Consider the following 11,152-nt stretch of genomic DNA (forward strand, 5'->3'; position numbering starts at 1 on the left):
GTTTGAGCGATGCACGGTGTAGGAATCGGATCCGAGACGGGACGCGGTTGGGTCCGCGGAGTGGTTGCTTTCTTTCAGTTGAGGTCCAGAGGTCGTCAGCGCTGTGGACCGCGATCGCCCAGATCCTGGCCGCCATGAGCTCACTGAACAGGGGCACGGCACTTAGTCAGGGGATCTTGGCATCAACACCCGTGGACCCTAACCCTCATCGGCCGTTTGACCACCCCTTTCTATCTTGTTGGATGATGTCAGGCCTGCCAGCGATTCAGGCAAAGCTATCTGGTATTGACTACTAAATCTATACTCTATTCAGAGCCTCCAATTTTCACCCACCAAGTATCCCCAATAAACCACCCATCTCATCCCCCCCCTTTTCACTCACTCCCACCCTCCACCACCATCCCCTCCCCCTCCCCCTTCCTCCTCCCCCTCAACACCTCACACGCCTCCTCCGCCGCCCTCGTCCTCGCCTCCTCCCGACTCGCCGCCCCCTCCGCCCTCCCCATCACCACCCCCCCAACCTTCACCTCACACACAAACACCCTCTCCCCCTCCCCCTCTCCACCACCACCACCGCCACCACCAACCCCCACCACCTGCGGCTCCACCGCATACTCCACCTTCTCACTCACCGCCAACACCCCCAACTCCTCCTTCGGATGCAGCAAATGCACCCGATCCCGCACCAACCGCCTCATCAGCGGCAAGATCCCCAGCCGCTCCACCACGGCCTCGCACGCGCCCGCCAGGTCGCCCGAGTCCACCCACACCGCGCCGAGCAGGCTCTCGAGGATGTCGGAGTAGAATTTCTGGGCTTGGAGGCGGCAGAGGAGCGACCACGGGTAGCTGGGGGAGTGCCAGAGGGCGTGGAGGAGGTCCGCGCGCATGGCGGCGTGCCGGAGCGCGGTGGTTTGTTGGATGAGCCCCATGTCGGGGGAGGCGTGGCGCAGGAAGGTCCAGAGAGGGAGGGGGCGTTTGGTGGGGGTGAGGTGGATGTCGGGGGGGGGGTTGGGGTTGGGGTTGGTGGTGGTGGTGGTGCTGTCGTCGTCGGCGGCGTTCTCGTCGGTGGTGACGGTGACTTCGACGCTGTCCTCGGTGATGGCCCACTCCATGACGAGGAAGCCGAGGATGTCGGCGTTGACGAGGGCGGTGCGGAGGAGGTGGAGGGAGGAGTTCTCGAGGGGGGCGGGGTCGGAGATGGCAAAGAGCTTGTTGACCACGACGTAGTCCAGGATGGCGTCGCCGAGGAACTCGAGGCGGTCGAGCGAGGCTCGGATGCCGGGGCCGTTGCAGGAGGGGTGGGTCATGGCTTCGACGAGAAGCGCCTTTTTGGTGAAAGTGTATCCGACCAGTGACTCCAGCTGACGCATGGTCCTAGGGAGCGGTTCGTCATCGGGGGCCTCGTTGTACATAGCTTCTCGGCCGTACTCGATGCTGTTCCACGCGACATCGGGGAGGAATAAGGACATGCAGGCGAGGGCTTTGGAGATCCCGCCGCTCACAAAGGCGGTTCCGATCAGAGCCTCGACGACATCAGCGATAATCTTGGTCGAGATCCTCCTTGTCTCGGTCGCGGACGGCGGATTCTCGATCAGGTTCTCCACATATGTCGGCCGCCATTTGTGGAGAGTGAAGGCTTTGTGGATAATGTACCGGTCCAGGCCAAAATCGACGGCGGCCCGGAATAGCCTTGAGTTTGACACAATCTTGTCCTTCAAGGGTGACAGGCACCCCTCTGGAAATTTCAAGTCTACCACCCGTGTTAGCTCAGGGCGGACGCAGACACGAGATCAGAACTTACATGTGGCAGAGCAATTGATAGTCGTGCAGAACTTGAGGATCGAATCTCCGAGGAACTCTATCCGCTCGTAGTCAGTCGGGCCTCTAGCCGCACTGGCAGTGATCGCGGTGACGATAAGTGACAAGTCTGTGATGCCTGTTTGCTCCAAGCGAGACTCCAGAAGGTCCTTGGCCACAAGATGAACCTCGAGCGCATGAGTAATGGCGGGTATCATCATGCCAACCTGAGCGTAAATTGCAGGCACCTTGTCAACTCGGACTTGATCCGCGGGAAGAATCCTCGGATAGGGCTTGCTGCTTGGCTTCGGTGCCGAGTTCTGATGGAGCGGGCGGAAGGCGCCCGATTTCCTGGGCCAGGTTTTGACGGCCACGTATGCGCTATCCTCGGGAGCCTCTTCGAAGCCCCGATAAGGCTTCCCAACAAGCTCGACCGCAGGTTTGGCGGGGATCCAGTCCAAGCAGAAGTACGGGTGGTTTCGGTTGCCAGTATCGCGGACGAGATGAGCAAACGACGTTTTACCCAAAAGTTCAGCGCTCGCTATATCGGAACCCATGTCCTCAAGGCGTATATCCCGGTCCATACAGGTGAACCTGACAGGGAACTGCTTCTCCTCGACATCCCATCTGTGCCCAAAGGCCATGGTAAGCAAGGTGGACGTGTGATCAGCCTGGCCCCCGGCAGTCACGCTTGGCATGGGCGTATCAGAGTCCATCCCAATGAGCCACGATGATGTATGAGTCCAGTACAAACTGAATGGTTCCATGTGAGGGACCGGTACGGGTAGTGCTAGCTCAAGCTCGGCAGAAACTGGATCGCCGCGGCTGGAGACTGACAGCGTCCTTCGGGAAACTGGAGCGCCGTCCTGCCACGCTCGGGCTATCAGCGGCCAGGGGTTGAGCTGCTCCCTGACCGTGGCCATGCCAACACGCGGCTCAATATCTTTTATCAAGTCGGTTTCTCTGATGGGTAGCAGGTTGCGGTTCACCAACCCAACCTCGTACAGCTTGGCGTATGCTTGGAATGCAGCATCTTTGCAAGCATTTGCCTCTGAAGTCCAGGCCTGGAGACTCTGAAAGCATCGCAATTCGGGAGCCAGTGATACTGGTAGGTGGACGGTGGCCTTCCGCAGACCCGGCTGATGGGGATCGACCGGGTTTCCTTCTAGGTCGTGGACGACATAAAAGGGGCTCCAGTCGACAAACTTACGCGTCGAGAGGGTGGCGCAGAAGTGTTCGAGGTGTGACTTGGCATCGAGAATGGTGATTTGAGCGCCCGTCTCCTGGGATCTTAGAACGGGGTAATCCAAGTCTTCGATGTTTTCGATTTCCTCGAGTCGCTGGTTCTCGCGCATGTCGTCTTCGTACTTGCGCTTCATCTCTTGTTCCAGGTCCTGCCATCCGCGTGACGAGCCGTCTGATTCATCCTCGACGAGGAGGTACAGCCGAGATGCCGACATCCGTGCCCGGCCCCGGCGTTGAATGAAGGACTTGAGGTTGTCTGGCTTGTCAAAACAGATAACGAGGTTGCATGCCGGCACGTCAATCCCCTCTTCGAGCACGCTTGTCGCCACCAGGAGGTTAGTAGTCCCCTTCCGGAACGAGAGTAACGAGAGCAAGTACTCCTTTTGGCTCAGGTCCAGGAAATCCTGTCTTCTCCCTGGTACTCTCGAGGTGCCTACCATGGAGCCCACTCGGTAACGGTGCGATGTTTTGGGGTGGACGGCGAGGATGTGTGACAAGACGGCGACAGTCGCCCTCTCCCGAACAAAAACGATCCCAAACGGATTTTCTTGGTGGGATTCGAGAGCGCCGAGCAAAGCTTGCACCTTGGGTGAGAGAGCCGTTGGGATCTCAGGAGGCGCCTGAGCGTCCACCTTCAGGAATGCCTCGACAAGATATTTCCGTTCTTGTTCCGCGAGATTTTCGTTGGCATGGCCAGGGGTGGCAGGGGCCGGGTCTTTGACGAACGCAGAAATGACCCTATGGATGTAGTAATCGGCAGCCCAAGGGCCACAGGATTTGCAGATGTCCAAAGCTCCCCTACAGAAGGATTCCATCTGCGACCTGCAGTATGTTTGCTTGGTTAAGAGAACCTTCTTGAGCCTTGCGCGACCCCGTGGCGTCTTGTCGGTTAACAAATGCCGGACATGCGGATCTTGTCGAATGTCGAGCTCCAAGTAGGCACTTTTCAGTCTTGCCATAGTCGGAGTAGGCTCAGTGCCGCCCTCGGGGTCGATCATGGACCCGTACGCAGTGGCCTTCATCTCGGGACGGTTGACCTGGGCCATGAGCTCGTCCCGGTGTTTGCTCGGCGTTTTGCAGACGGCATCCAAGGTCTGCTCAAGGACTTCGAGGTCGCTCAGATTGGATCTCATGAGAGGGCTCGCCGTGAGGCCCAGGATATGGGGAACAGGGAGCCCTTTCGCCTTGCTGGGGACATAGTGCTCCTTCATAAGCCTTGCGATGGGATTCCTCCCCTTGGCGTTGTGGGCTATCAAGGTTAGCTGTGGTGTTGCTAGTCTGGAGTAAGGTTTACTGACCTTCGTCAATGACAACGAGGCCAAGAGACGAGAGTGGAATTAAGGCGTGGGATACAGCGTCGGACAGGATCTGATAGGTTGACACGACGACACGGGTGTTGAGGAGGACGGCATCCCACACGCCAGGTTGAGTCGACCAGGCATCTACGCTGTCGGAGCCGAGAATCAGTTTGGATTGGACTCCTGGGATTTGAGCCCGAATTGCCTCGAATTGCTGTTCGGCTAGGGATACTGTCGGGGCCAAGAACCAGACAATCTGAACAGTTAGTTGTAAACTCCTGACTTCGAAGACAGTCATAAACGAGCCAAGACTAACCTTGTCGCTCTGTTCAAGCTCTGCCTGCATTCTAAGGATGGCACTGGAGTCCTTATCAGCCCCTATGGTTCTGCCTAAACAGTAGTACCTACTACCACTTACACCTGGGTCTTGCCACTTCCCGTGTCCATCTTGGGGCACTATGTTAGCGAAACTAGCCGATTTCCGTTCTAGAGGGCAAAGCATACCGCGACAATGATATTCTGTTTCAAGCTCTCCTCGAGCATCTCGAGTTGATAAGCCCTCGCAGTCATGGTCACTACCACTGGGGGTTCTTCGTCGTCCGGGGTACTGCTGCGAGGGCTGTCTCTAGGTTCCGGCTGGGCATCATCTGAGACATTGCTGCCGTCGGCCGACGAAGCGGTATCCGATCCATCAGCGGGCTTATAGAATGGCTCTTCGTCCGGCTCCGAGGAGCTCGAACTGCCGTAGTCGGAATCCATGGTCGTCATACGGCTAAGCAAGTATGCCTTAGTGCTACCAGGAATCAGCAAGGCCACGAGGCAGTTGCGCGGCTGCCTGGGTTGTGTATAGGTTAGCTATGAAGAGTCAAACCCTGACCATAGGTAGTTCTTGGTTGCCAACCTTATGACGCGGCAGGTAAACCTAATCCTAGTGCTTGATGGCCGGGGTTCAATCAGCGGGGTGCTTCCCGTGTGGATGATGCACATAGTTACATACCAAAGGTACCGAAGAGTGGGCGGTCAAACGAGTGCAAAAATACGCCGGCTTATGACATTTCAATGTCTGGTTTGTTTAATGTTCACAAGAGTTTCTCTTCAACTCATTATTTAGGGGATCGAGTAGTGCTGGTGGCCCAATTTTAGTTGGGTCGAGATGTTCTATTGTTCGAGGTGTGAGGCCCACCACCACTGCTTGTACCGTCTGTCTTGGGATGAATACTTCAAAGCTGCCACGAGGCCACGGATGGGGTGACCAGAATTCTCTTTTCAGAGCCTTGCCCCAACCCTTCGATCCCAACCTAGATGCCCGTTTGTCAACTGTAAGTTGCCGCGCTTACAACCTACCGGAGTGCAAATTTGCGAACTGCGTGTAACCGTGAGTGACGCATCCCGAGGAGCTGGTTATGCCTCAATCTTCCCAAAGGGGTAATTGCAGTACCATGGTCCCGGGGCAGAGCCGCCGACTTTCGGCGCTGGAGTTGCGGGCTTCGGTGTGGTGTCATACGGCAATTGAATGCATCTTTTCGAGTTCTAATGCAGCATTCCATCAAGTGCGGGGCCATTTTAGGTCGACTCGTGGGACTCGTCATCTCCTCCTCGTTGTCCTGGGCTGCACCTGCCTTTTCAGGCTTTTCTATCGCGGAACAGGTCACTCTAGGATTTGTTTGACCTTGACACTTTGCCCAAACGGGCGAAGACCCCTAGCAACTGTGATGTTGTACGCAACCGGGTTTAATGCCTGGAACCAATTGCAATTCGAAACCTTCGGGGATAACGAGCCCGATGACATCCCAAGCTTCACTTGCGTGTTGCGACGTGACGAGGATGACTGCGTTCGCCCATTTTTCTCATATACTCGAGGTGAGTGAGTCATAACTACTTGCATGTATGATGATGTATGATGGGGATGGAAGACGGGTATCACCAAATCAGCGGCGGCTGATTGTTGCCTACCTATGGGGTGGATGCCTACATAGTCAATCTCAAGAATGGTGGATGTCGAGTAGCCGGCCTGGTGCCAAAAAGCCATGAAAGATTACGCACGGCTGATGGACGGGCTTACACAAATTTCGTCGAAGCATCCAACGGGGTCGTCGTAGGTAACGTAGCCACCACATGCCCATTCTCAATGAACAAGAGTATCACTTACACCAGCCGACTTTGATGACCACCAGTCCATGACGGCAAGGACACCCTCTACCAATACCCTTCCATCCACGACCTCCTCTCCAACGGCCAATGCCACAGCTTCCCAAACTTCCCCAACATAACCCAGCTGGTCGCCTACGAAACCGGCTTCGCGGCCCTCTCATCAGCAGGCAGCGTCTGGACATGGGGTGACGAGCGGTACACGGCCTGCTTAGGCAGAGAGCTGACCGTTTCCAGGTATGTGCAATACACACACACACAAGTACCGTACATACTTGGCAGATCACTCTCACCTCACCCACCTCCCCAACAAGCAAGCATTAACATTAACCTCACCCACCCCACCCCACCAGCCCCGCAGAAACCCCCAGCCTCGTCACCGACCTCGACGACCTCCCCACAGGTCCCATCACCAAGCTCGCAGCAGGCGGCTACGTGCTAGCCGCACTAACGGCCGGAAACGACCTCTACTGCTGGGGCCACGCAGGGCGCTCTCCGATGTTCGACGAGCTCCCACTTGAAGACGCGCCAAATCCAGTGGTGATCGACGACAAGGACATCGTCGACGTCGCGGTGGGGGAGGCGCACATGCTCGTGCTGACCGCGGACAGGGAGGTGTACGTGATTGGTAGCAACAGAAATGGGCAGCTCGGTTTGCCGGGGGTCGCTTCGACTCGTAGTTGGATGCGCATCGACTTGGCTTCGGTGCTCGGCACGGGGGAGACCGTCACGGGGGTGGCAGCGGGGCCGAGAACCTCGTTCTTGAGGGTCCGGCGACAGCCTGAGGAATGCCAGTAAAAAAGAAGCCTAGCTCCGGGTTGCTCTTTTCTCTCTCTCCCTCTCTATCACCTTTCGTGACCCTGTCGTCTAGTGTACAGTGAAGGTTTTGCCTGCAGAGAAAAAACCCCGGAAAGATCCTCATGATTTCATCCACCCATCCCGTCAGAACGCCATGCTCGAAATCACAGATTCGTAAGGTAGTCCTCGATCTCCTGCGGCGTGAGCTTCCGGAAACGGGGTCCCACCGCACCCTCCACGCCCTCTACACCGAGGAGGTGGTCTGCGGGTGCGCCGACGATGCCTGGATCATGTTAAAACTCACAATTCCTCTCGGGGGGGTTGATAACGCAAGGCTGAACTTACCAATCTCAATCGTCTCCCCATTCATCTCTCCCTCGATCGTCTCCTTCAGCGTCAGCAGCGCGATGTGTACCGCATCCTCCAGCTCCAGCCCCTCCGTGTACCTCTTCTCAAGGAACGTCTTCGCCGTCGTAGCACTCTTGCCGATAGCAGTCGCCTTCCAGGGGAAATAACTCCCGCTGGGATCGACCTGGTACAGCATAGGCCCGCCCTTCAAAACACCACCAGTCCTATCACTCAGCTTGGGTCCCTCACCCCCCTCCCCCCCCCCCCTCCCCCTCCTTCCCCTCACCAGCAGCCGCCTTCTCAGCCTTGGCCTTCTCGAGCTCCTCCTCCGGAAGAACTCCCTCATCCCAACCCGCAACCAGCAGGCTGACGCCGTAGGGGCGCACGCCGCCGGACTGGGTGGCCTCCTGCATGACGCGCGCCACGTCCTGCACCAGGATGCGCGTCGGCGGGTACTCGTTGTAGATGCGCTTGTAGCCCGTGTGTGAGACCTTGCGCGCCCGGTCCACCAGCACCCGGTAGTCGGGCCCCATGCCGCTGTACACCATGCCGATGTTGGGCGTGATGAGGCTGATCTTGGCGAGCGAGGAGGGGTCGGCGAGCGGGGAGGACGATTTCTTTTCCGTGGCGAGGACGATGCCGTTCGTGGCTGTTTAGGGGTAGGTATGATGTCAGTGGATGCCCGGTGTTTGGTTGCGCGTTGAGGGGAGCGGATACGGATTGAGGAGGGGTCCGGGCGAGGTGAGGTGGGGGAGGGGGGAACGGACCTTTGATGCCCAGGGCTGTTACGCCTTGGTTGACGGCGTTGAGCGCATACTCTGTGCGGCTGTTAGAGAATGGATTCGTTATGCTAGGTGGAAGCTATCGCAAGCTTCAAAGCGCAAAAATGGGTAACGGACCGATCTGAACCAGCTTGCCGCTGTCGGGTTGTTAACGTCACCGATTACACTGCAGCCTGGGGACGGTTGGCTTACCTTGGCGAGAATGTTGTGAGAGAGAACGAATATCTGTCCGCCATGGTGCCGGTTTGGAAGGCTCAAGTTGGGATGCAAGTTGATAATCGAAGGTTGTCTTGCTGTATTTCCAAAGTTGGCGTTGCAAGTCAAGGCTGCTGTTGTTCGCATCCAGCAAGCAGGCACAGCGGTGTTGCGCGTCGATGGCCAGGCCTCAGCGCTGAGAGAGCTTGGGCCAACCCGCTGTTGGATGGAGCTGCTGATTCGCCCAGTTGCCGGCTTGGTGGGGGGTGTCCCGCCAGGCTGATCCGCTCGTAGTCTAACCGCAAAGGGGAAGCGGGCCTGAAATTGAAAAAGCTGTCAGTTTTCAGAAACTCTTTTTCCATGCTGCAAAACCTTTGCCAATCTGGCATTGTTTGGTGTCGTGATGAAACCAACCCAAACCCGTTCTTTATTGGCGGATGTTCTATAAATGGGATGCTCGGAGAGGTAAGGCTTAGCGGGAGGCTCATTCCGCAACAACGCTTGAGCTCGCCCAGACAGCACTTTTGAGCAAACCAGCTGGCGCGGACTGACACCTGTCACATTCGGTGACTTTCCAAGCCCCCAAGCTTTATTACATGCTTGATGGTTCATTTCAACATCGAGTGAAGCACTTCACCTATTTTCTCACTTACTCAAACATCAGACATACATGACCTCCACAGCAATTTGATTTCACAATGGCCTCTACATCGTTCGAACCGCGATGGGGCTGGCCCTCTGCAACAGACACATCCGATGACAATCACAGGACCGACGCGCCAACGCCTACACCCGAGGAGCAGACATCCGGCGCTGCCGGCCCCTCGGACACTCCATCTCCAGGCCCGACCCCTACACAGAAGCAACGACGCTATAGCCCGCGAACCTGCCGCATCTGCCTCGAGGTCGTCAATCCCACGACGGAGATTGACGACTCGTTCGCAGGCCGGGTCTTCTCCAACAAGACCCGCGTGCGCTATGTGTCCGAGGACCCGGAGCTTGGCCGCCTCTTCAGCCCTTGCACATGTAAAGGCTCGCAGAGGTATGTCCACGAGGGGTGCCTGCAAGCCTGGAGGAACGCATCCCCTCTATCGGACCGGAACTACTGGCGCTGCCCGACCTGTCACTTCGAGTACCGCCTCGAGCGCCTGCGCTGGGGCCGTTGGCTTTCGAGCCGGCTCCTCCGGGTCTCCCTGACCCTTTCCATCATGGTGGCTACCATCTTCGTCCTTGGGTTCATCGCCGACCCTATCCTCGGTTTTTGGGATGATCCGTTTGGTACCATTGTCGGGGGGCTTATGGATATTGAGTTTGACGAACCGGTACTGAGGGATGATGGGCCGAGCAGCTGGGCTGGTCACTTTATGAGAGGGTTTCTTTCTCTGGGGATTCTGGGTTTCCTGAAGACCATGTTCTTCATGTCGCCGTTCAATTGGATCAACATACGGTTTGGTGGTGCGGCTCGTCGGAGACGGGCGGCCGGCAGAGACAGGATGGAATCAATCAACTGGGGTCTTGTTCTTATTGGAGTGTTGACCTTTTTGGGGGTAAGTACTGTTTTTCGACCTTGATATCATGGCGTACTAACAGTGCTGTAGGCAACGTGGAAGTTTGTCAACCATCTTATGGCCAAGACCCTCGAGAACGCCAGGGATCGTGTCGTGGATGTCCAGGAGGACGAGCCCGACGAAGACGAAGCGGACGATGATGTCGTGCCTGGTGAGACGGCGCCCGAGGCAGCGAACGACGAGTCGAGAAAGGATAAGTAATGTAATTCCGCGCAGCGTGTACTGATAGCATGGTTTTCTCCAACGACGATTTATGTATTAACATCGCGATGTCACCGATTGACCCCCCCTGCCTTCCCTACTGCACACTCTTAAGTTGTCACAGCTGCGCCTCCGTGCCGTTGCAACTAGTCTGTGTGCAGAGATGAAGCTTCGCTGCCGCCCTGAGAACGGGGCGTCTTGTCCTGTTCTCGCCGTGGTCAGGCGCGAATGCGTGAACCCGTGCCTACAATCGGGGGCTTCTCGGAGTTCCTCGAGTCTATCTCTGCTTCCTCGGCGTTTCTTTGCCAAGCCCAAAAAGGTTGCTGCGAGGCTGGGTTGATACATATATGTTCTTAGCGCTAGAGATCATTATCCCATGGTTGTTTCGATAGTAATCCATACATCTACTTTATTTAACCTCAACATCAATTCGGAGTCTGGAGGAACCGAAATCAACCAATGCCGAGTCTCTCTATCAAGTTCGGACGGGGTTTCCATTGTTCCCGACACCGGTTATATATAGAAGAAGATCTGCACCTCATACTTGCTTCGAAGCGCTCGACACCAGCCTAATGATGCGGTGGCCCGAGACTTTCCCACCAAGCGTTTTCGGGTTGAACGGAGGCATGCATGTAGTAACCACGGCACACGTTTTTCCTACCTGACCACCACCTTGGTATCTTGTAGTGATCGGTGAGCGGTTGCACTTGTGGTCCTTCTTTTTCTTTCTCGTTTCTTCCTCTCTTTGTTTGCCTTGCCCATTGAAGCTATT

General features: G+C 56.6%; 4 protein-coding genes across 4 annotated transcripts; 2 read left to right on the forward strand and 2 right to left on the reverse strand.

Moving 5' to 3' along the window:
- Positions 1-268: 268 nt before the first annotated feature.
- Positions 269-5,217, reverse strand: F5144DRAFT_339598 (uncharacterized protein). Its single transcript, XM_066784218.1, has 6 exons — positions 4,845-5,217; positions 4,759-4,787; positions 4,657-4,699; positions 4,341-4,596; positions 1,802-4,291; positions 269-1,750 (listed from the first exon to the last, which is right to left on the reverse strand). The coding sequence occupies exons 1-6, from the start codon at positions 5,106-5,108 to the stop codon at positions 375-377; spliced, it is 4,458 nt and encodes a 1,485-aa protein (XP_066639530.1). The 5' UTR covers positions 5,109-5,217; the 3' UTR covers positions 269-374.
- A 667-nt stretch (positions 5,218-5,884) lies between these two features.
- On the forward strand, positions 5,885-7,286 carry F5144DRAFT_632235 (regulator of chromosome condensation 1/beta-lactamase-inhibitor protein II; the record flags this gene model as incomplete). Its single annotated transcript, XM_066792489.1, has 4 exons — positions 5,885-6,200; positions 6,317-6,439; positions 6,515-6,725; positions 6,842-7,286. Exons 1-4 carry the CDS (start codon positions 6,053-6,055, stop codon positions 7,284-7,286), a joined length of 927 nt encoding a protein of 308 aa, XP_066639531.1. The 5' UTR covers positions 5,885-6,052.
- On the reverse strand, positions 7,277-8,772 carry F5144DRAFT_517296 (putative 20S proteasome subunit alpha type 2). The gene is made up of 6 exons (XM_066786640.1): positions 8,609-8,772; positions 8,534-8,553; positions 8,402-8,452; positions 7,884-8,283; positions 7,632-7,858; positions 7,277-7,569 (listed from the first exon to the last, which is right to left on the reverse strand). Exons 1-6 carry the CDS (start codon positions 8,650-8,652, stop codon positions 7,451-7,453), a joined length of 861 nt encoding a protein of 286 aa, XP_066639532.1. The 5' UTR covers positions 8,653-8,772; the 3' UTR covers positions 7,277-7,450.
- Positions 8,773-9,204: 432 nt separating this feature from the next.
- On the forward strand, positions 9,205-10,409 carry F5144DRAFT_339484 (uncharacterized protein). The gene is made up of 2 exons (XM_066784217.1): positions 9,205-10,158; positions 10,210-10,409. Exons 1-2 carry the CDS (start codon positions 9,310-9,312, stop codon positions 10,378-10,380), a joined length of 1,020 nt encoding a protein of 339 aa, XP_066639533.1. The 5' UTR covers positions 9,205-9,309; the 3' UTR covers positions 10,381-10,409.
- Positions 10,410-11,152: the final 743 nt, after the last annotated feature.

Source organism: Chaetomium tenue, assembly GCF_020726465.1.
Source record: "Chaetomium tenue strain MPI-SDFR-AT-0079 chromosome Unknown F5144scaffold_6, whole genome shotgun sequence".
Classification (NCBI taxonomy): domain Eukaryota; kingdom Fungi; phylum Ascomycota; class Sordariomycetes; order Sordariales; family Chaetomiaceae; genus Chaetomium; species Chaetomium tenue.

Coding starts and splice junctions, on each gene's coding strand:
- F5144DRAFT_339598 (XM_066784218.1), bottom strand. CDS start 5,108: ATGACGACCATGGATTCCGACTACGGCAGTTCGAGCTCCTCGGAGCCG. Junction 4,700..4,758: donor GGAAGTGGCAAGACCCAGGT/GTAAGTGGTAGT, acceptor TAAGGACTCCAG/TGCCATCCTTAGAATGCAGG. Junction 4,292..4,340: donor CCTCGTTGTCATTGACGAAG/GTCAGTAAACCT, acceptor TAACCTTGATAG/CCCACAACGCCAAGGGGAGG.
- F5144DRAFT_339484 (XM_066784217.1), top strand. CDS start 9,310: ATGGCCTCTACATCGTTCGAACCGCGATGGGGCTGGCCCTCTGCAACA. Junction 10,159..10,209: donor GAGTGTTGACCTTTTTGGGG/GTAAGTACTGTT, acceptor ACAGTGCTGTAG/GCAACGTGGAAGTTTGTCAA.
- F5144DRAFT_517296 (XM_066786640.1), bottom strand. CDS start 8,652: ATGGCGGACAGATATTCGTTCTCTCTCACAACATTCTCGCCAAG. Junction 8,453..8,533: donor CGGCAAGCTGGTTCAGATCG/GTCCGTTACCCA, acceptor ACAGCCGCACAG/AGTATGCGCTCAACGCCGTC. Junction 8,284..8,401: donor AACAGCCCTGGGCATCAAAG/GTCCGTTCCCCC, acceptor ACCCCTAAACAG/CCACGAACGGCATCGTCCTC.